The sequence below is a fragment of the Tenrec ecaudatus genome, chromosome 1, assembly GCF_050624435.1.
Source record: "Tenrec ecaudatus isolate mTenEca1 chromosome 1, mTenEca1.hap1, whole genome shotgun sequence".
NCBI lineage: Eukaryota > Metazoa > Chordata > Mammalia > Afrosoricida > Tenrecidae > Tenrec > Tenrec ecaudatus.
The window spans coordinates 71,768,064-71,791,794 of NC_134530.1; the positions used below are offsets into that span (position 1 = coordinate 71,768,064).

A 23,731-nucleotide genomic window follows, 5' to 3' on the forward strand; every position below is an offset into this window, starting at 1 on the left:
ATAAAGACAGCCAGCATCCCATCTCCCTCTTGCTCCCTGGTGACTGGTCCAGCATGCTCCTGTTTTAGCTAGTTCTCTGCCTCAACCTGTGTGCTACACTACCTGTGGGCCAAGCCAAGCTGTGGATCATGTCACTAGAGCTTGAGGTTCCTTTGAAACTTGCTTCACCATGCTGCTGGTGTGCACATTGCTTGAGCTTGAGGCTGGTGGATCCTGTCACAGTGCTTGAGTGTGAGATTCCATGGGGCCTACCTCACTAAGTTGCCAAGCTACTGACTGCTGTGACCCACCCTGCTGTCTGCTGCCTGTGGGCAGACTCTTCCTGCCTTGCCTGAGGGAAGACTCTGCTGTCTGCTTCCTTGACCTTGGATCCCCAAACCCACAAGAGTTGAAGGACTTTCAGTATATTATCTGTTTCAGGAAAGTGAGTTGAACTGAGTCCTTTGTACTGCTGTGTGGACTAATTAGCTGTTATATTCCATCTCGCTGTCTAAACCTATCCTCTGATACACATACAATCATAAGTGTCCTGGTTTTGTTTCTCTAGAGCAGTGGTTCTCAACCTTCCTAATGCTGTAACCCTTTAATACAGTTCCTCATATTCTGGTGAGTCCCCTGCCATAAAATTATTTTTGTTGCTACTTCATAACTGCAATTTTGCTACTGTTATGAATTATAATGTAAATATCTGATATGCAGGATGTGTTTTCATTGTTACAAATTGCACATAGTTAAACATAATGAAAGCATACTGATTAATCACAAAACAATATGCAATTGTATATTGTGAAATATTTATGTGTTTTCTGAGGGTCCTAGGTGACCCCTGTGAAATGGTCGTTAGACCCCCCAAAGGGGTCACGACCCACAAGTTCAGAACCGCTGCTCTAGAGACTCCTGCCTAACACACATGGCAATTCTAGAAGACTTAATTGTGCTCATGAAGGACGTACACAGACCAAGAGGCAACCATTTGAACTGAACAAAGGGATACAATCCAGTCAGAGCAATATCCTCTCGCCGTACTTATTCAATTCAATTCAATTAGGCTGAGCAAATAATCTGCGAAGCAGGCCTATATGAAGAACACAGCATCAGGATTGGAGGAAGACCCATTAGCAACCTATGATATGCAGATAACACAAATTTGCTCGCAAAAATAGAGTACTTGAAGTGTTTACTGATGAAAATAGAAGATTACAGCCTTCAATGTGGATTATACTTCAACACAAAGAAAACAAATGTCCTTAGAATTGGACCCAAACCTGGAGACCTGAAAGGGAAGAACATACTTAGTTGTTCTCAACCTGAGAGTTAGTCTGAAGAGAACAATTTAAACACTGCCTGTCTAATATGGGAGGAGACAAAGGTGTGCGGTGTCTGATTTTGGGATTAATCACATGCTTTCATGGATGAGCATGCAACCAAAGCGAGAGGCCCCGTGGAGGATATTTGATTCCCTTTTTTCCAGTGGGTCTTGGAAAACCAGACCATGAGTCTGGGAAAGATATGACAGGGGAAGAGGCTGATTGGACTGTATGATTGAGTTGTTACTTGTTAATAGGATCATGCTGGTAAAAGCTGTAACCGAAAGCGTGGAATAAAGGGGAAGCACTGTTGGCCTGGTGTACAGTGGCCCAACCAAAAATCCCCTAAGAAAGGTCTGGAGCATGAGAATGATCTGTCAGCTCTATTTTATCAGAGGACAGATAAAATTTAGATGAACTTTTGGAGGACCTGATTAGGTCGCCTGCGGCAGACCTGAATGACTAATATTTGAGTACCTCTCCCTCAAAGCACTTGCTTTACTAAAGAACTGGTAAAACGACTGGGAGGGGGATGCTACTTTCCTAGTAGGACCGAACAATGGCGAAGTTTATCACTTCCCACCAGCTCAGTGCATGGCTTTCTTTTCTCATCTCCAGGTCTTTGGCAGGCCCCATCCCTTCCACTCTGGGTTACCGAACATATGTAGAGAGGGCGGTCTACTGAACACCCCCCCCCCCACACACACACACACTCCCCTGACCCATGGCTCCCTGTGGCCTAGAAGCTAAAGTTCCGTTTGAGTGCTTGAGACCCCATGCTAACCGTGTTCGCAGTGCTGTAATTCCCTGACAAGTCCATCCCCTTTGCGGATCCTGTTTCACAGCATCTCAGATATTTGCTTCTCTCCCACTCTGACTTTCTCAATACTTCGATCATTGCTTGCTTCTTCCCACAGAAATGCTGCCTATGCTTGTAGCACTTGCAGCTCCTCTGTGAACCCCCTCTTGCCCCCTCGGCTAGGTCTACTGTGCGCTGTGCCCGCTTGGCACATCCCAGGCCAGCCCCACTTACTTCCCGAGAGAATTCGAAATGATTTTTGCTAGAAGCCCAAACTGCTTCACCAAGTGAAGATGTCGCCCAGGTTGCCCCCCAAACACCCCTTTCTTTACAGTTATTGGACCATGCCAATAAACAAATTCACCCGAAAGCAGTGGTTTTCAACCTGTGGGTTACAACCCCTTTAGGGGTCAAACGACCCCTTCACAGGGGTCGCCCAATTCATAACAGTAGCAAAATGACAGTTATGAAGTAGCAACGAAAATAATTTTATGGTTGGGGGTCACCACAGCATGAGGGACTGTATTAAAGGGTCGTGGCATTACGAAGGTTGAGAACCACCGCCCTAAAGTATGAAAGCCTTCTATACTTCATATGTTCCCTTATTGTCTGACCAGGTGACTTACATGTTAAATAGTCTTCAGTGCCTTGATCCAACGAAATAAAGTACAAATAGAATTTAAGGAAGGTGGGGATGGATGGAGCGTTCCTTTTACTGCACTGCCTTCTTGCTTCCTCTGACTGTGGGTAAGGTTGGGTATAGTGTCTTGGTGGCCTCTACTGGGAGGAAGAAGGAGGCCATGTTAGCCCCTGACAGCCTCTGAGTCAGCATCTGTGATCTGAATTCCAAGTTCACCTGTGTGCTGATTTGAGCCCTACCATCCCAATGCCAGACTTAATTTTAATGCTTCTCTGTCTTCTCCTGTACTACATGGACTTCCCAAGCCTGCCTTGTCACTTCACTTCTGGTTGGATTTGGCTACTGGGAAATGCCAGTAAGAGATTGGAGGATGGGAGACGAGAGAGAATGGGACATATCTTCTCTGGTCATATCCTACTTTGGCAGTAACTCTTAGGCAATAGCTTTGTCCTTCAAACTACAGTTACCACGGGGCATCCTCCCTCCCAGACGATCTAGGAACGTCATCTGCTTGTCTCTTCGGCCTGGGGATCTGGACATTCCCCCCATTTCTAGTCTCTGGGTTCCATAGCAAACCTTGTTTGGTGCCTTGACCCTGCCTTGTCCTCTGAAAAGAGCCCTGCAGTCAAGTCTCTGAAATATTTGCAGTGAAGTCCGTTTCCTCCCTAGACTCTGGTACACCTCAAGAATGATAGAAACAGGAGGCTCACCCCAGTTAAGAGTGGAATGACAATGGGGAAATAGATCTATGTATATATATTTATAGGTTTAGTATTAAGGAAGCAGATGAACATTGGGTCCCTACTCAAGCACTCCCTCAACACAAGAACACTTTGTTCTAATAATCTGGCACTCTGAGATGCTCACCTTCCCAACACAATCACTGAAGACAATGTGGGTGCATAAGTAAATGTGGTGAAGAAAGCTGATGGTCCCCAGCTATCAAAAGATATAGCATCTGGGGTCTTAAAGGCTTGAAGATAAACAAGCGGCTATCTAACCGAGAAACAACAAAGTCCACATGGAAAAAAACACATCAGCCTGTGCGATCATGAGGTGTCAAAGGGACCAGGCATCAGGCATCAAAGAACAAAATGTCATATCATTGTGAATGAGGGGAAGTGCAGACTGGGGACCCAAAGTGCAGACTGGGGAAGTGCAGACTGGGGGCAGTAGACACCTCCTTACAGAAGGGTCACGGGGAAGAGATGAGCCAGTCAGGGTACAGTGAAGCAACAATGAAACATACAACTTTCCTCTAATTCGTAAATGCTTCCTCCCCACCCCCCACTATCATAATCCTAATTCTACCTTACAAATCCAGCTAGACCATAGGATGTACACTGGTACAGATACGAATTGGAAACACAGGGAATCCAGGACAGATGAACCCCTCAGGATCAGCGGTGAGAGTGGCGATACCGGGAGGGTTGAGGGAAGGTGGGGGAGAAAGGGAAAACCGATGACAAGGATCTATATATAAGTTCCTCTCTGGGAGATGGACACCAGAAAAGTGGGTGAATGGAGATGTTGGACAGTGTAAGATATGACAAAATAATAATAATTTATAAGTTATCAAGGGTTCATGAAGAAGAACGGGGAGCAGGGAGGGAGGGGAAGATGAGGAGCTGATATTAAGGGCTCAAGTAGAAAGCAGATATTTTGAGAATGATGAGGGAAACAAGTGTACAAATGTGCTTGACACAATGGATGCATGTGTGGATTGTGATAAGAGTTGTATAAGCCCCCAATAAAATGATTTAAAAAAAGAGTGGAAGCTGGGGCCAAGTTTGTTTTTCCACAGACCCCTGTGCTGGGAATTGAGGGCTACTGTCTGTGCCTTTGCTCTTTGACTTTTGGCAAGTTTCTGACCCTCTCTGTGCTCTCAGTGATTCCTTCAGTTTGAAGGGAAATTGTATGTGGTTGTCTTATCCTTATTACTTTGGAAACAATGTCATAAAGTGTCAAATTTATTCTATGGTATGTAGATAGAGTTGGCCCATTTCTGAACCAGCATTTTCCTTCTGGGGCTAAAACCTTGATCCTAATCTTTTTCTTCTCCCACTCCCTCCCTCACATACACAAACACAAAAGGATTCTAAAGCATCTTGTGTCTGGAATAAGTGAACATTCTAGAGGTACACACTGTCAGCAGGAATTGGAAACTTATAGGAGAGCATGGGAAAGCTGAGCCTTAGCTTCATGATCTAGAAAATGGGTATAAAGAGTAAGTACCTACAATCTCTCTGTTGCCTGGTGTGCATGAGACAGTGTGCAGGAAGTGTCTGGAACATACAAGGTACTTAGGTGGGGAAAGTAAATCATGAGAGAGATGATTACATTAAGAATTTCCGGAGGTGGGGGAGGTGAATGGGGAGGAAAGGGGAACCAATCGCTATGATAGATGAGTAACCTCTACCACCCCCAAAGGGGAAGAACAATAGAAATGTGGGTGAAAGGAGACAGTAGTTGTTGGAAGATATGAAAATAATAATAATTTATAACTTATCAAGGGTTCGTGACGGTGGGAGGGCGGGGGAAGGAGGGTAAAAGGAAGAGCTAATATCAAGGGCTCAAACAGAAAGAAAATGTTTAGAAAATGATGATGGCAACACATATACAAATGTGCTTGATGCAATTGATGTATGGATTGTTATAAGAGCTTTAAGAGTCCCCAATAACGTGATTTTTAAAAAAGAAAGAAGAAAGAAGAAAAAGAATTGCCTTCTGTTTGCTCCTCTAAGGAATTAATGCTGCTCAATTGGCTGGTTCCTTTGCAGCCCACTGCCTGGTTGGTCTTTTCTGAGTTTTGGGAGAAGTCAGCAGGTCGTCTGTTTCTCTGTGATTTGGGGGCTGCTAGCCTTGCCTGGCAGGAGGCCTGGTGGTGAGCAGTTTGCACTCACTGGCTGTTTAGCAGGAGGATGATGAGGCTGTCTGTTCCAGGAAAGTTCCGCAGTCCCAGACCCTACAGAGGGTCTCTAAGAGTGGTAATTGACAGGATGACAGTGGATTTGGTGGTGGTGTGGCCCTTGTCCCCAAAGGAATCTTGGCAGGTGAAGTGGTTGGCTGCTAACCCAAAGGTCATTAATTGGAAACCACCAGCCAGTCCACAGGAGAAAGCTGTGATAATATGCGTCTATAAAGATGGATAGCCCTACAACCACCTTGTCCTATAGGGTTGCTATGCGGAGGCTTAGTTTTGATTTTGTCTGAGGTTTGGCCCTGCCTCATGGCACTCAGCCCAGCCTCGGTTGCTGCTGGCTACAGGGCGTGACTGCGGTGAGGTCTGGCAGCGTGCCTGGGTCCACAGTGTGAGGCTCTGGAGGCAACGGAGCCAGCTCAGAGCCTGGACAGCTGGGACTGCAGGCTGCAACTCCAGCCATGGCTCCCTTCTTACTTTCTCTGAGTGTTTCCCGCCTGGCCTGGTTAGCTTCTGGCCTTATCTTGGCCTTAGGCTTCCTCAAGCTCGCCCGCCTGCTACTTCGGAGGCAGAAATTGGCCAGGGCTATGGACCGCTTCCCAGGTCCCCCTACACACTGGCTCTTCGGGCATGCACTTGAGGTACGTGGGGGGAGGAAAGGGTTGGAGAGGTGTATTCAAAACAAGCCCCTTTCCTGATAAGAATCAGGTCTTATCCCAAGGGAGCTATGGAGGAAGAGAGAGAGAGACCCTGTGCCAGGTGAAGGACATGGCATCCTGGGAGCCATGGTTCCCTACCCCCCACTGTCCCCATCTCACCCTCAATCTTGCCTCTCATGTTAGCCACAGGGGAGGGGTGCGGATTAGTTTAGAGCTGGTGGGCAAGCAAGCAAGCCACACACTGCTTCCAATCATCCTGAAACTCAAGAGTCTGACAAGACTCTGTTAGAGGCTTAGGGATAGAAAACGTACCTGGATTGTAAGATGGAACGAAGCAGTCTGCTTTAGGGATTATTCAGTTCGGCAGAGGGTAAAAATTCCCGTTTTTTTAGGTTGGAAAGTGAACGCAAAGGGAGAGATGAGTGCTGACATGTGAGAGACCCTCCCAAAGAACAGTTGGGCATGAGAAATTGAACTTTTGATTCTTGGGTGGTGGTTGTGGCTGTCGTTACCTATGATAACTGAAAGGAGAAGTCAGGCTGCAGCCGAGTAGAGAAAAGTCCTCCTCTGGGGTGGCAGCGGGGAAAAGCCAGGCCAGTCAACAATACGAAGGACAGGGGATCAGGGTCTGTGGTCCAACCCAGCCAGAGCCCAAAGCCACAGGCAGCCAGATCGTCAAAGTGCAGAGGGGGGAAGATGAAAGTGGAATTTTACCAAAAAGGATTATGTGTTTATTTGAGCGTACTGTGGATATTGACTACCTCTCCTACCTCGTGTTGTGAAACAGGCCTGAAAGTACGATGGAAAAGAAGTTCCACTGGACACTGGACACTCATAGTTTAGAAAATAGAAAGCATTGAAGCGGCCTGCAGGCAGTGCTTGATTGAGTACTCTCAAAGGGCAAGGAAGAGTTTCCCCGAAGAAATATACACTGCTTACTTCAGCCCCTGAAGTGCTTGCTTATATTCCTGGAGCTCAGAAGCAAGATGAGCTGGGATGGGCAGAGGTTTGGAAGTCACAGGCAAAGGAAGCCACAGGCGTGGAGGCGAGCCTCCGGGAGGAGATACCGAATATGCAGAGGGAAGAGACTAGGTGTTCTGGAGCGTCAGTTTTTGAGGCATGAAGGGGGGTGGGTGAGCTGCTAAGAGGGGACATCAGTCCAGGTAACAACACATCCAGGGGAGAATTCAAGAAAGTGGTGTTAGATGCTTATTTGTTAAATAAAGAATGACTTCTTGGGGCTCCAATTTGGGTAACAAAGCCACACACATGAGGTGAGGGCCAATATCGGTATCTGCTAGGGTTCTTGGGCAGTCTTTTGGGTCCCTACTCTTCTGCCCTTTTTTTCCCCCTGTGTGTGTGTGTGTTTAGCTTACTTTTTCGTAAAGCCTGGCCATTCCTGGGGTTAGTGTTCCTTTCGGAAGGTTGGAAATCAGAGTGGTGTCTGGGACAGAGCACAGGCTTTGGGATCCAAAGACCAAGGTGTGGATTATAGTTGTGCAACTGCCTGGTGAGGGGGAGAGTCGCTTGTTTCTGGAAAGAAAGAGGAAGAGTGGAGTCATCTGGTTGTCACCAGAGTGGTGGCAAAGTCACTTCTCTGCTACTGAGAAGTCTGTACCATTAGATTTCCCCCCACTTGCGGTTCTTCATAGCTTGTTGCTGAACTCCATAGCTGAGTGGCCCAAACTATTGTTTACACTGAATGCATTTTTTTCACCAATAGTTATTTCGGAAATGCAGACTCTTCTCACTTTGGGATGATTTTTTTTTCTTGCCAGGCACTCGATCCATTTCCATTAACATAACTTTGGTGTCTGACACAGGCTGGACATGCTGAGCTTCAATGCTCTTCACGATGCATGTGTGCTTCCCCAGGCAGAGAGATGACTGGGGAAAGGGGGTCCAAGGCCACTCAGGAGCCCCATTCTGGAGGAGTGCAGGCCCAGGAACATCTGGCCCCCCACCTCCCAATCCCTACAGGACTGCCCTGGGAAGTGGAAATGTTTGTGCTTCCCTAGGGCTGAGCAGGGATTCAAGAGGGACAGTCACAGGTGGGTTGTTTTCAGTTTAGTGACTTTTAAGAATTAGAATAGAATAGTGAGAGAGAGAGAGAGAGAGAGAGAGAGAGAGAGAGAGAGAGAGAGAGAGAGAGAGAGAGAAATTGGGATAGTCTCAAAGATGGTTGGGTTGTTTTGAAAGAAGTGCATTATCTGTTATGAGAAATGTTTGAGCTCTTAGGAAAAGAAATTCTTACTTTGGAAAGGTACTGGACCAGGCAGCCTGAGTACTTGGAATCTTACATCAATATGACCAAACTTAAGGGAACCCCAAAATGCTGGAGTGATTGTGGGAGGGGGTGTCTTTGCCCTTGGTCCTCCAACTTTTGTTTTGTTTTTAAACTCCCACCACCACCATTTTGTAAACAGATTTTTTTTTCCCATCAAGGTTTTCCACTCCCTTGCTTTGAGAGGCCACTGAACAGGAGCATGGATTTTTGAATACTGGCCAACTGAGCTTGTCAACTGGTTCTAGCTTGGTTGGCTTATGAACAGGAGGGGCAGCAGAAAGAGTCTCAAGTTAGGATTCTTGGTCTGCCAGATTCAACAAAACGATTCCCTTTGGTCTTTGGGCTGCAGTGTCCCTGCCTATGAAGTGAGGGTGTGATCTGCTAAGCGATGCTGACTTTCTGAACTCTGGGGGAGCCTCGTAGAGAGTGGCTTGTTCTTCCCTGTTCCATCGATTGTCTATTCTTGGTGAGATCAACAAGGAGTACAAATGTGAAGATGGAGGGTGGGGCCGGGGGTTGCTGTCCTGATGTTGCCTGACCTCCTTCCTTCTGGAAGAAAACATGCTCAGCCCAGATCTCCATGTCCTGAAAGCATCTTAGCTCAGAGTAGCCGAAACTGATTTGATATATCCACTTGTGTAGCCTAGGGGAACTGAAGAGGCAGCCTCCAGCCTCAGGAGAGGCTCCAGCTCCAGCAGTGGGGTCAGTCCATCTGGCTGCCTGTAGCCATCCTCAATCTCACTGATTTTTACACCCCACCCCTTTTTTTATTGGATAACCAAGGCATGTAGGGGAAAGCTGGGAGTGAGAAGGCAGGTGTGGGTCAGCATGAGATGCATCTCCTGTCCATGGTAGGATGATCAGAAGGCCCAAGCCTAGTTGACAAGAGGAGTGGGGGTGGGGAGCAGGGGGGCCTTAGGTAAACCTGATCATCTAAAGTTTCCTTCCAACCCTGACTTCCTCTTAATCCGAGTTCTCTGTGGCTTAGGCTCTTTGTGTACTGTCCAGCGGAGTTCCCGGGTCTTGGGAGGGGTGAAGATGAACACCCAATAAGGAAGATGGAAAAGGAAGATAGACACAGGAGGAGGGGGCCCTTCGGGTGGCACCACCAATAAGGAAGGAGGCTGGGGAGGAATCGGGGACACTGGAAGTTCCCCTCTTACCAGAGTGTGGGGAGAATGCTTATTACGTTGCGCCCTCTTGGCATTGTGTGCTCAAGGACAGTAAGCAAGTCTACAAGCCCTCAAGGGGAGGAGGAGAGACTAGAATGCTTAGTTGGGAGGCCGTGAGGAAGGGCGTCTGTGGGGAGATGGCACTGCGCTATGCAGAGGACCCGGGAGGAGATGGATCCTATAGTTGAGAGTAACCAGGGCCACTCCTCGGAGTCCTGGGGCTATCTGATTAGATGCCCCCTCCTGCTCTAAGGCTGTCTTCTGGGAGACAACGTGATTCATTGAGTGAGTGGGAAACGGCGAGAGAGAACTTTTATAGGCATGGCCAGCTCCTGGATCCTCCCTTCCAAGATTATAAAGCAAAAAGGAACAATGGTCATGCTAAAAAGGGCCATGGCCATGTGCAATCTCTACACTGGACCCACCTCGTGCTCCTGGACAAGGCTATTAAGAAAATCATCATTCCAAATAGAGTAAAGGCTGCGACTGTTTGGGGGCATTTCTGAAGCGAGTCTTTGACACCAATATGTTTCCCAACCTGAATGTGAAGATACTTGCTGTGTGAATTGTGCTGATCACAGCAAATGGTCCCTCACTGTTCTCAAAAAGTCTAGAAGAGCCAAATATCCCTTATTCTGACTTATAGGTGCTTACTCATACCTTCCCCCAAAGCCCAGGATAAGATCTGAATCTTTAAAGACTGAAGAAAAATTTACCTAGAGGGAAACAAATTGGAACCTATACTTGAAAAGCAAGCAGAGCCAGCACAAATTGCAACACAAACGGAACTCCCTTAAAAATGGGAGGAATTATCCCTCCCCCACATCAGGTTCATGAGACATTCTGAAATCATTTACATAGTCGCACTTGACATACAGCACTCAGTGCATAGTTTCCCCCTTTCCGATCACTGTAAGGAGGAACAGAATGTTTGAAAGGACTAATGAATCTGACGGTCAGAAGAGCCAGTAGATATTGGCAGTATAGTTTACCACACAGAGGCATGCAAGCGGAGGCCCTTTTGTGAACTTCTACATTGAGCGAGACACTGGGCTGTTTCCTCATGAGACTGACCCTCTCTGGCCGGTGTTTAGGTTAGCCAGATATTTGGTATGGTTTCTCTTTCCCTCTTTCTCTCCCTTATTTCCACCTTTTTCCCCCATTCCATTTATTCAAGGCACGCTTCATGAAGCATGGATTGTGTCTAAAGTCCTGTGCTTAGCTCGCTGGCAGACCTGAGGATGCCAGGGAAGTGGCTTCTGCATTTGGGAAGCGTGCAGCTAGAGATGGAGTCGGGGTCCTAGCCGACCATGTGACTGAGCCTTAATTTCCTCATCAATGAGGTGGGAATTGTGGTTGTGCCTTTCTTCTAGGGTTTGCTGCGGATTCAGTGAAAGATTCCATGCGGTCCTCTCAATGCAGTGTCTGCCACCGGGAAATGTGCAGTGAACAGGAATGTCAAAGGACTCTGCTGCTTACGGAGCAGGCGGTTCCTACACCCAGCAGAATGGGCCAGTGCTAGAGAGATCAGTTGGTGGGGGGTTACAGAGGCTTCTGGAAAGAAGCAGTCACGCTGAAGCACAGGTGGAATGTTGCTTTAGTCAAGGAGAGTGTCAGAGAGGCAGAGACTGTGCCACGAGGAAGAACCGACACAGAGATGGTGCCACATCCTAGGAGGTCATTTTAATTCTAGACATTCAGGCTCACGGGACGGCCATAGTCACACTGCCATGCGACGATGCACACGACTACTCACTACGTTTGCGTGAGCCCTCAGCGTACACACACTCCTCCAAATCCCCTTCCAACCTCCTCTCCTGCCAGTGTCGCATAGCATGGAGGCTCCTGGAAGGTGCGGCAGCTTTTCCTTCCTCAGAGGCTTTGTGTTTGCTGTTCCCTCTTCATTTGGCCAATTCTTGATCCACCTTTATCTTTCAGTGCTGTTTCCAACAAGAAATGACGATCTACCAAAGTAGGTCCTCCCTGTTATTTTACATCACAGTATCAGGTTTATCTCAGCATTTTTGTTCATCAATTATACTCACTGTCATACAGTCAATTCTGATTCATAGTGACCCTCTAGGGTAGAACTGCCCCTTTGGGTTTCCAAGACTTTATTTGGGGAGTAGAGTATTTTACCTACTCATTTGCTGGTTCATTGTTTGCCTTGCTGAATGAAACAGGTGGTCCCAGTCTGTCTCATATGTATCCCAGTCTGTCCTAATGTATCTAGAACAGGGCCCTGCACACAGTAGGTCCTCAATAAAAATGTGTTGAATTACTAAGCAGGAGTGGAAATCAGGTGGTTTTTACATTGTGCCTTGAACGAATATTACTCTTTGTAATAAACGAGTGTTAGGGTTTAAAAGGAAGTTCTAACTACAATGTAGAGGGTTGACTGAGTGTGCTAGATGAAAGCATGGTCGTTTTTTGAGGTCACTCAGGTGCAAGAAGGGTGTGGTTTGGACTTAACATCATGGGTGTGGGCCTTCAGAGTGGACAGAGTCCAGAGACATTGAGGACTGTGCTGGAAGTTGGGGTGCAGTAAGAGGGAAGGAAGCTTCTAGGACTTTCCTGGGTGGCCGCTCCCCTTTCCTACTCAGGGAATTGGGGGCTGGCTAGTGATTCTGGACTCATGAGTGGCTGTGGACCTCTGTCACCATTTCAGATCCAGCAAACAGGGAGTCTGGACAAGGTTGTATCTTGGGCCCACCAGTTCCCTCATGCCCACCCACTCTGGTTTGGACAGTTCATCGGCTTCCTGAACATCTATGAACCTGACTATGCCAAAGCTGTGTACAGCCGTGGTGGTGAGGACCCTTGGGAGAGGGTGGGATTTCTTGAAATCAAGGGTCTGAGAGCTTGTGAGGAGGAGGAACTGTGCTTATGTCTGGGAATGGCTAGTAAGATTCACTCCTGCTTTATCAAGAAGCCTCCTCCGGGAACAACTCCATCTCCTACTGACCCAAACTTCCTCTTTCTACAGACCCTAAAGCCCCAGATGTGTATGACTTCTTTCTCCAGTGGATTGGTGAGTGGGGCATACCCGGCTTCTCTGCCTTTCCTGTTCCAATCCTTTGGCTCTGAGTGGCTGGGATCCTACCCTGCCTTCCCTATCCTACCTCCACTCAATCCGTAATGTTGTCAACAGGACCTCTTGCTCCCATGTGTCCATCTAAGCTCTGCACAGTGTGAAGAAAGAGGCTAGGCAGGAGTGCTCCTGGCAGGGGACCAGTTACTTCTATTTCTCTGGACAATCAGAGCTAGGGTTCTAGAAAATGTGTGGCTGTGATGAACAGCTTCCTGGAGGAGATGACACTGGGTCCAGCAGAAACTTCAGTAGGAGCTTTGCACAGAGGCAATATCATAGCCAGTGAGGTTTATCCGAGGCGTGAGTTTTGCTAATTGAAAAAAAAACAAAAAACTTCAGTAGGGTCCCATAGATGCCAGTCATGGGACTCCCTACAAACAAACAAACAAATAAATTCACTGCCATCAAATCAGTGCTGGCTCATAGTGAACTAAGAAAAGGTCAGGTGGCAGTGCTAACGATGGTGCCACCAGAGGCTGTGGGTTATTGGAGCAGCTGGAAGACGGGGCTGGCGAGCTTAGACTGGGTAGGGAAGGTCAGCTGGTCTTGATCGGAGGATAACGAATATGCCTTGATGGTGAGGCTAGGTGGGAGCTATTGAGTATTGATGAGCCAGGGGTGTAAGTTTCTCCAAAGGCCACCTTTTTCTCATGATCTCATGGTATTCTCCACATCATATTGAAAGCTGAGAAAGGGCAGGCTCAAGAGGAGGACAGCATTCCCAAGCTTATTTACTAATGCAGTAATAAACCACCACCACCACTCCCCCCCACGCCCCCCACACAGAACAAACAAGCAAACAAGCACACAAAACCAATTGGTGTCGAGTTGATGCCTTCACATCATGATCCTATGGGAGAGAGTAGGACTGCCAGAGGTTCCATCATGCAGTCTTCCCGGCAGCAGACGGCCATATCTTTCCTCTATGCAGCAGCTGGCGGGATCTTTTGGTTATAAGGTAAGTACTTTACCATTGTGCCACCCAAGCCCCTTATATCTAGTCACACAAAGAAGTCTTTTTTTGTGTGGACATCAGTGATTTTAGACCTCTCTTCAATGATCAAAGCACAACCAACCAACCATTCATTCAACCAACGAACCAACCAACCATCCAACCAACCAACCAACCAAACAACCAAATAACCAACCAACCAATCATCCAACCAATCAACCAACCAACCAACCAACCAACCAACCAACCAACCAACCAACCAACCAACCAACCAACCAGCCACACTGCCCTCGAGTCAGTTCTGACACACAGTGTTCCCGTAGAACAGAATAGAACTGGCCTGTGTGGGGTTCTGAGACTGTACATCTTTACAGGAATAGCAAGCCTCATCCTCATCTTTCTCCCTCAGAGCAGCTGGTGGTTTCAAACTGCTGACCTTGCAGTGAGCAGCTCAATGTTTAACCCACTGCACCACCAGGGCTCCTAGTCCAAGGGAATAGAATAAAATGAGAAGGCACGCAAGCAATGCTTTGAGAAACGCAGAAGAATGCATTTCTACTCCTCTGGATGTGTGTGAGTGGCTGTGTGTAGGCTAAGGGCCTGCTCAGACCAGGAAGTACAAACACTGTTGATGGTTCTCTAAGGCCTGAGGCCGTGATCCCAGTTGGCAATGAGAGACCCAGCAGCCTTGCCTCTGCCTGCTTCTCCCCAAGGAGCTATGTTCCATTTGTCTGAGTTTCATTTCATTTGACCCCTGTCCCTGGGCCTAGACTTCTTGGGTGTAGCCAGGAGACAAGTGCTGAGTCATTGCCACCTCCTGCATTCTGAGGTCCTGGGTGTCATGGTTGTTAGCTCTGACCAAAGGTTTCTGACTACTTGGGCGTGGGGGCACAAAGAGCAAAATTTTCTCTCATAGTGACCATGCCCTGAGGAGCCCAGGTTAGGGATGGTATGCCAACAATGACCATCTGCTTGGCTCCGGGCTGGAAGGGCATCCCCCAGATGGACTGCCTCTCCCCCTTCCATCTCTTCTCCAGGGAAAGGTCTGCTGGTCTTGGAGGGGCCCAAGTGGTACCAGCATCGCAAGCTGCTGACCCCCGGCTTCCATTATGATGTGCTGAAGCCCTATGTAGCTGTGTTTGCTGACTCTACACGCACCATGCTGGTGAGCAACTTGTGCCAGGATCTTGGAGGGTTTCAACTTCTGGACCAGCCTCCATGTCCAGAAGAGCTGGGGGAGGCCAAGTGTCTCCCAGCAGTAAGGAAACCCTGAGGCCTGAGACCCTGCTCTGCTTGCAATGACAATGCAGTGGCCCCTGGCTTCACCTGCTGCAGCTGGGAGCTGACCTGTGGGTGACTCTGAGTGTCCTGGCAACCCCTGGCCCTTGTCTCTCCTAGGTCCTTTTCTGTCAACACCAGAGGAGCTTTGTGAGACTCACATAAGGCTCCAACTGTAGCCGGCCCGAGGGCTGCATATATTTGAGACTGTCAGGAAGGCTTCTCACCTCTGCAGAGTGTCTCACCCTCATCCTCTGCTTGCCTGCCTGCTATAGCTGCCTACAATAATGCAATTAGCAATCTAACAGGAAGTTCAGGGACCAGCAGTCAGGCTGATTCTTAGGGCTACATGTTCCCCAAGGTCACCCAGGTTAACTCCTCCTTTCGCCTCACTGGCAGGCCAGACTTACACCCACTGCACAGGGGAGCTGCCCATCTCTTGGACCTCCTGTTCCTATGGGCTGCCTTTGCTGGGATAAAGAACTTGTCTCTGTAGGCCTGCCTCCTGGTCCTAGCCTTTGCTCCTGTCTGCCTCAAACCTCTACCTGCATGTTACCTTCCAGTAGGAGAGAGGGTCAGATCAGGTTTGCATGTGTGTGTGATGGGGGCTTGGTGGGGAAGTGTGGCCATGGATCCTGGAGGTCTGGGGTGGGATATCCAACTAGACTGGTCCCCCACATTGTTTTCTGTTTTGGGATTCAGGACACATGGGAGAAAATGGCCCGTGAGGACAAGAGCTTTGACATCTTCAGCGATGTGGGCCGCATGGCGCTGGATACACTCATGAAGTGCACCTTTGGCAAAGGAGATAGCGGCCTGGGCCAAAGGTCAGGGGCATCTCAGGCTCTGCGTACCACTGGCCAGTTAGGAGGGGAGAGCTGGCAGGGTTCCTGGAGCCCTGGTTTGAGAGGAGATAGGCCCTGCCCTAGGGCGTCTCAGTTTGAGGGATAGGGGGATTTGCATATGGTGGGGAGTACATGGTGGCTTTAGTGTAGGGTTAAGGATGGAAAAAGGGAGGACAGGGAGGGCTGGGGTTTGGCCCAGTTTCCTGGAACAGGGCTGTTCTGAACTCTGTCCTAGATCAGTGTGGGAGTCGCCCCTTCTTCTCTGTGCTATGTAGGGACCACAGCTACTACCTGGCCGTCAACAGTCTCACCCTATTGATGCAGCAGCGCCTTGAGTCCTTCCAGTATCACAATGACTTCATCTACTGGCTCACCCCCCACGGCCGCCGCTTCCTGCGCGCCTGCAAGGTGGCTCATGATCATACAGGTAGGTGGATCTTTCCCACAGGGCTCACCTCCAGAAAGCCCGAGTTCTAGTGTAGCTCCTCTCTGGACCCTCTGGGAGCTCCCCACCACCACCACCACCACCCCACCTTTGGCTTCTCCTTTGGGCAGAGCCTGGGTTCCCCAGCAGTGACTCTCTGTGCTCCCGATGCAGACCATGTCATCAGGGAACGGAAGGCAGCGCTGAAGAATGAAAAAGAATGGGAAAAGATCCAGAAAAAGAGACACCTGGACTTCCTGGACATTCTCCTGGGGGCCCGGGTGAGTGCACTATTGCCCACCCCCCCCCCTGAACTGGCTTCAGAAACCACTCTGACACCGCCCTCACCCCCCGCCCCTGCCCGCTGCCAGCCTCAACCTCCTCAGGAAAGACTCACCGTCCAGGAGAGAGGTTGCTCAGCATTTTCCACCTATTTTTTTCTCAGCAAAATGACCTGTTCATTGTCCAGTGACATATCATCAAAGTCCCAGAGGAGAGAAGGGACAGGATGCGCCTGGATCCTGGTCTCTAAGCGGTAGATAGCAAAACTGAGAGAAACCCATAACGAGACGGATGGACCAACACAGTAGCCACAACAATGGGCTAGACCATACCAGCCATCGTGAAAATGGCATGGCCATTCATTCATTCTGCTGTATGCCCATGGGATTGTCAGGAGTGGGAGCAACCCTAATAGCAACCAACAACAACTCCAACTTCCCGAAGTTGGTGCCCTAAAATCCTAGAACCTCAGAGTTAGTTCATTCACTTTCCCCGCACTCCACAGACTCAGTGGGCTCCTATCCTTAGCGAGGACCTGTGTGCTAGGGATACCGAGATGAAAAAACCCCTGCTCTTGCTTTCTAGAAACTGACAAGACCAGTGGAGGAGATAGATAGGGGATGTCACTGTCATCGAGTCCATGCTGACTCTTCGCGACCCCCTGTGGGTTTCTGAGCCTGTAACTGTTGACAGCAGAAAGCCCAGTCTTTTCCCTGAGGAGCTGCGGGTGGAACTTCAGACCATGCAGATCGCAGCCCGACCTCTGAGCACAACACCAGCGGGGCTCCGTGTAAACATGGCCAAAGACGGCATGCCAGGCACCAAGGGCACAGCTGACACAGGGTGGTGTTAGGTCATAGGTCACTTCGCTAGGGAATCCAGGACGGCATTCAAGATGGGTTTCCATGAACAGCCTGAAGAGGAGTTTTCACTGGCTCTCTTGGACTTTCAGTTGACAATCTATATGGTGAGTTCTTCTCGGTACTGATCTCAAATTTCCTGAGTGGTCCCATTATGCCTTCCCTAACTCAGGATGAAGGTGGGAGCAAATTATCAGATGCAGATCTCCGGGCCGAGGTGGACACATTTATGTTTGAGGGACATGATACCACCACCAGTGGCATCTCCTGGTTTCTCTACTGCATGGCCCTGTACCCTGAGCACCAGCATCGATGTAGGGAGGAGGTCCAAGAGATCCTGGGGGACCAGGACACCTTCCAGTGGTGAGTGAGACCATGGGTGACCTTAACCTGTCCTGCTCAGCCCAGAGAAGGCCCGTGCCCTTGTGTTCTCTGTTATCCATGGATAACCCAGGGCTGCTCTAGAAATCAGATGGAGTGGTAGCAGGTGTCCTTCCTATCCCCTCCAGGACTGTAGTTTTGTTTGGTTGGAAGAGGCAAGGTCCAGATGCATCCCATTACATTCTGATATAATGTAGTCCTTTCACATGGGTGTAATATAGAGACTACCGCCAACAGGAAGATGCTTGCTTATGTGCTTTTTCCCTCCGGTGGAGGTATCTGGCTGATTCTGGGATTGTTTGCAGAGGGGAGAGTTGAAAGAGAAAGAAGTGGAAACGCAGAACAGACCTGGGCCATGGGAAATGCTGATCTGTTTCCATCTGCCTTTGGACGGCACTGTCGAGCATTCCAGGCTCTGGTCTCTTTCTCTGAAAGGGGAAAAAGCTGCCTGATACCTTTCCTTAACATCTAGCATCAATGGTAGCTGCCTGTTTCTTAGCTCCAGCTTTATGCCACTAGCCCAGATTTCTCCCTGCTTCCCTTTTAGCTCATTTGTCCTGACCTTGGGGACCCCTAACAAGCTCCATCCCACCACTGCCTTGGCTTTCTCACTGCTCCTACTCTTCTCTTTCACCTCTCCCCGCCACCCCCCCCCCCCGTGCCCCCTCTTTGGACCCTGGATGTCAGCACACACATCAGCTTTCTCTCTGCGCTTCTACCCTGGGATACTCAAGCATGTCGTTGTTGGGTGTTGTCCAGTTGGTCTCAACTCATAGAGATGCTTTGCGCTACAGAACAAAACCCTGCATGGTCCTGTGCCATCCTCACAATTGCTATGTTTGAGCCGGTTGCTGCAGCCACTGTGTTCCTTTATCTCATTGAAAAGCTATCTCTTTTTCCCAGACTCTACCTTGCAAAGCATGATGTCTTTCCCAGGGACTGGTCTTTCCTGATCACATGTTCAAAGGACATGAGATGAAGCCTTTCTTCTAAGGAACATTTTAGCCGTGCTTCATCCAAGACAGATTTATTTATTTTCTGTCAGTCCACAGTTCTTTCAATATTCTTCTCCAACACCATAATCCACAGGCATCAATTCTTCTCCGGTCTTCCTTACTCAGTGTCCAACTTTCACATGCACATGAGGTAACTGACACTACCACAGCTTGGATCAGGTGTACTTTAATCCTCAAATAATCTCTTGACTCTTTAACACTTTAAAGAGATCTTCTGAAGCAGACTTGCCCAAAGAAATACTCTGATTTATTTCCTGACTGTAGCTTTCATGAGTCTAGATTGTGGATCAATGCAAAATGAAATCCTTACACCTTCACCCTTTGCTCTCTTAATCATGATACTGTCTGTTGGTCTAGTTATGAGTTGTTTGTGCTCTTCACGTTTTGGATCTGAGGGCTTGTTGTCATTTTCTTCATTTCAACCTGAATTACATGCAAGTAAATGGAAGGTCTGTTCCACAGACAGACCCTAGTATTGTTTTGGCTAATGAAATTGAGCTCCATCTTTTCTTCCCATAGATGTAGATAATTTGATTTCTGTGTATTCCATCTGGAGAGATCATGGGTATAACAAAGCCACACTCATGGTCATCGAATCAATGATGATTCCTAGTGACTCTATAGGACAAAGTAGAACTCTCCTTGTGGGTTTCCAAGACTGTAACTCTTTTATTTTCTTCTTTTAACCAAGACTGTAACTCTTCACGGGAGTAGAAAGCATCATTTTTCTCCTGTGGAGTACCTGGTAGTTTTGAATGACTGAACTTGTGGTTGGCAGCTCAATTCATAACTACTACACCAGTTGTTGGAAAAAAAGATATCTGCAATGAAGAAGCCATTGGTCTTCCAAAATTCTATCATGTGATCTCCAGCTTTGTTTCTATCACCAAAGCCAAATTTTCCAACTAGTATTCTTTTCGCTTTGTTTCCTACTTTCACATTCCAATCACCAGGAATTATCAATGCATCTTGATTGTATGTTTGATCAATTTCACACTAAAAAAGTTGGTAGAGTTCTTCCATTTCTTTATCATTAGCTTTAGTGATTGGTGCATAAATCTGAATAATTGTTACATTAACTTAACGTCCTTGTAGGCATATAGATATTATCGTTCTGTGGACAGAATTGTACTTCAAGATGCATCTTGATATGTTCTTTTGGATGGGGAGTGGGGTGTCATTCCTCTTGAATTTTTTCATTCCCCATATAGTAAATCATATGATTTTCTGACTCAAAATGACCATTATCAACGAATACAAGCTCATTAATGCCTGTGACATTAATCTGTATGTATTCCATTTCATTTGTCACCACTTTTAACTTTTCTAGATTCACACTTGCAGGTGTTTCGTCGTCTTGACTCATGTCCCATGGGCAAATGAAGGTCCCCGAAGCTTTCCTCCGTCCCCAGCAGGAAGGTCCACTCTCCTTTGAGGAGACGTCATCCCCAGTTGGACTTTGAGTGCCTTCCATCCCAAGGGGCTCCTCTTCTGACCCTGCATCGAACCCTGTTCCACTGTTTCCAATGGCTAATTCTTCGGGAGCTAACAACCTGTGCCTTCTTCCTAGTCTGTTCTTCCTCTGGAAGTTCTGCTGAAACCTGTTCACCATGGGTGACCCTCATGGTATTTGAAATACTAGTGACATAACTTTCAGAATCACAGCAACATGCAAACCACCACAAACTGACTGATGAGTGGTGGCTCAATTATGAAAAAATAAAATAAATTGATAGATTCACTTGGAGAAGGTAGAACCTGCAATTCTGGGGCAGAAAATTTGGAGGTTGAAGTTCCCGCTGTCCACTTTTACGGGTCTGGTGTTGGAAACCTCCCAAGATACCCAGGCAGGTGCAGTTGAAGGTTAGGTAGATATAAGAGGGGGAAGAACTAAGAGGCCACACGTTGAGAGCATGTCGAGACAAGCTCTTAAAGTGAGAGACACTAACTCATGGAGAAGCGTATCCAAGGACAAGATGGAGTAGCCTGCACATTGAGGGCAGAGGAGAGTTAAAACTTGGGGAGCACTCAGAGGGCACAAGGAGCTCTAGGTAGAATAATGAGGTGACAAAGCATGGAGGCAGGGGTTTAAAAATAATCTTTATGTTTTCATTTATTGCTGCTACTTGACCTCATGGCGATCTCATTTTTTTCTCGAGTACAACCGTGCTCTGCTGGGTTTGCAGCAAGTACAAATGAAAAGTTAGGATTGGAGACAGAAAAGAGACTGATTTGAAGCACGGTCATAAGGATCACATAAGACTGATGGTTGGAGCGCCCATTTGATTCTGAGCTTCTTGGGGGAGAGGGGGGGAGGAAAACAGAAACCATATTTCACTTGAGATCATCATTGTTTATGCCTCATTTAACAATGTTTATTTGCCCTTCAAGACTGGCAGGGCAATCAAACAGAACCTAAGGACCTGTCCCTTGTTGAGAGACACAGAAGCGGCCTTATCTTGATTCCTTTCCTGTGCCTTCCGTATGTGGTGGTGAAGGGGATGGGGGGATGGAGCAAAGTGGAGCCAGAAGCCTGGTGTCAGAGTGGCCATCTGCAGCTTGGTCTGGGCTGGGCACCTTGAGCCCTTGTGTCTTTCTGTCCCCAAAGGCATGGTGGTGAGGAAGGAATTAGGGGTTGGGGACTATCTTGCCCTGGGATCCCATTCTTCCTCATGTCCAGCATGGCCTATGTCACTGACAGGGATGATCTGAGCAAGATGACCTACCTGACCATGTGCATCAAGGAGAGCTTCCGCTTGTACCCACCAGTGCCTCAGGTGTACCGCCAGCTCAGCAAACCTGTCACCTTTTCAGATGGCCGCTCTCTACCCACAGGTAAACTCTGAAGGTAGAACCCTCTGGGCTGCCTTCTGACAACTGTGTATATTGAACCAAACAGCTTACATCGTGGGGCAAGAGCTCAGTACTTGGCTTCACAGAGAGCTCTGGTTCCAAATACTAGCTCCAACATCTCTCTGTTGTGTGAGTAAGTCATTCATCTGTTAATTGGGAATAAGAAGAGGGTGAAATGTACAAAGTTGTTGGGATTAGAGACAACACTTGTCAGGGTTGTCACATATGGCCAAACAAGTTGTGTACTGAACAACCTCAGAAGGTGTCATCCACTTAGACTGTGAATCTGGGCAAAGTACAACCTGTACAAGTGCATGTGGCAGCTTCTTAGAGCCCTTGGCCCTGTAGGTGGCCTGTGCTTAGCATCCAGTGAAGAGAACCTGTTACCACTGATAGTATTGTGTGTTATGAATAATTGTTTGCCTGAAAGTCAGTTCACTGAGAGGAAAATCAGTGTAGTGGTCTCTCCTTATCTGACTTCACAGTGTGGTAGGCTGAATCTCCCGTGTTTTCCCTTCTACAAATGTCTATGTCCGGTTGCTAGGCTGGGTGCCAGGGCAACAGAAATCGAGTGTGATGATGACCGAAAGCACTTTGAAGAATAGAGTGTGGCATCGAGCTTGTAGTCATTGGCAGGGTTCAGAGAGGGCTTGGTGACCCATGGGAAGAGGTGGGCTTGGGTGTTATAGGACTCCAGGTCACCAGATTTCGATTCTGTCCACAGGCAGCCTGATCTCTCTGCACATCTATGCCCTCCACCGGAATGGCGCTGTGTGGCCTGATCCTGAGGTATACCCATCCCTGACCCTGGAGATAAGGTGGGGTTTCTAAGTTATCCTCCTTCACGATCTTGCAGGTGTTTAAGCAAGGCCCTGTCTGTTCAGGTCTTTGACCCACTGCGCTTTTCCCCTGAGAACACGGTGGGACGCCACCCCTTTGCCTTCATGCCCTTCTCTGCAGGACCCAGGTAGGGAGGGGTCTACCATGTCCAGGGGAGGGGAAAGCGGATGGCTATGTGGGGACCGCATTTGGGGCTCTCTGTGAATGAAAGAGACTAGGGTGGGAGTGGATCCGGACACAGGGAAAGCTCCAAGACTTCCATGGAGTTTCCACATGGCCAGCCTGCTAGCCTTTTCTATCTTTCTCTTGGGAGGTAAATGGATGTATGAGTTATTATAGGAGTTTCTCCCAAGGCAGGCCACCCAATATGAATCTCCTCATGTTGGGACCCTCATCGCACTTTCAGGATCTGTTTCTTTAGCCCAGAACAACCAATCAGCTAATTATCATACAAAATCAGTTCATTGATTTTGGGTGGCCATTAAAAATACCTCTTTCATCAGATCTGCGGTCTACTTTTGGGGGTTATGGGGGTTGAGTTGGAGGGAGTCTGGGTTTCTTTGGACCCACAAATGCCCGAGGGCTGTTTATGTGTTCACTACAGGAACTGCATCGGGCAGCAGTTTGCCATGAGCGAAATGAAGGTGGTCACAGCGCTCTGTTTGCTGCGCTTTGAGTTCTCCCTGGACCCCTCACAGCCACCCATCAAGATACCTCAGCTGATCCTGCGCTCCAAGAATGGCATTCATCTCCATTTGAAGTCACTGAGCCCAGGGTCTATGAAGTAGTTCCTGAGCACTTTGTTCCTTCGACTAGATGAGGGGTCCCTGGGTTCCCTGTCCTGGGGAGGCTTGCAATTTAGAAGGAGCATGGGACTGGCATAGACATTCACAAAGAGACCTGTGCCATGCAGATCTGTGTTGTCTGTAAATAAGACACACATGTCCCTCATTCACTTAACCAGCACCTGGTGAGCACTCATTCTCTTTTAGAATTTCCTTTCTCCCCCATAACTGGCCATGTTTTCACCATGTCCTTTACGCTTACATCTGGTCTGAGGAAATACAAGGGGACCCAATGGAAACTTTGGCTTGGGAGTCATGGTGCTGCACATCATTTAGCTCA

The 23,731-nt window shown here is 48.1% G+C and overlaps 1 protein-coding gene and 1 non-coding gene across 3 annotated transcripts; both read left to right on the plus strand.

The window, feature by feature from the left end:
* The first annotated feature begins 6,127 nt into the window (after positions 1 to 6,127).
* Positions 6,128 to 23,394, plus strand: CYP4B1 (cytochrome P450 family 4 subfamily B member 1). 2 transcript variants are annotated; one of them, XM_075539721.1, is made up of 12 exons: positions 6,128 to 6,307; positions 12,453 to 12,594; positions 12,771 to 12,815; positions 14,865 to 14,992; positions 15,808 to 15,932; positions 16,226 to 16,377; positions 16,549 to 16,655; positions 17,689 to 17,879; positions 21,615 to 21,748; positions 22,491 to 22,555; positions 22,651 to 22,733; positions 23,211 to 23,394. In XM_075539721.1, the coding sequence occupies exons 1-12, from the start codon at positions 6,128 to 6,130 to the stop codon at positions 23,392 to 23,394; spliced, it is 1,536 nt and encodes a 511-aa protein (XP_075395836.1). The 2 variants fall into 2 exon arrangements, with proteins under 2 accessions (XP_075395836.1, XP_075395837.1); XM_075539722.1 differs by lacking the exon at positions 12,771 to 12,815.
* LOC142438116 (U4 spliceosomal RNA) lies at positions 13,129 to 13,271 on the plus strand. The gene has a single exon (XR_012782553.1). It is a non-coding gene; the product is annotated as a U4 spliceosomal RNA (small nuclear RNA).
* Positions 23,395 to 23,731: the final 337 nt, after the last annotated feature.

Coding starts and splice junctions, on each gene's coding strand:
- CYP4B1 (XM_075539721.1), top strand. CDS start 6,128: ATGGCTCCCTTCTTACTTTCTCTGAGTGTTTCCCGCCTGGCCTGGTTA. Junction 12,816..14,864: donor CTTCTTTCTCCAGTGGATTG/GTGAGTGGGGCA, acceptor TCTCTTCTCCAG/GGAAAGGTCTGCTGGTCTTG. Junction 22,734..23,210: donor CCCTTCTCTGCAGGACCCAG/GTAGGGAGGGGT, acceptor TGTTCACTACAG/GAACTGCATCGGGCAGCAGT.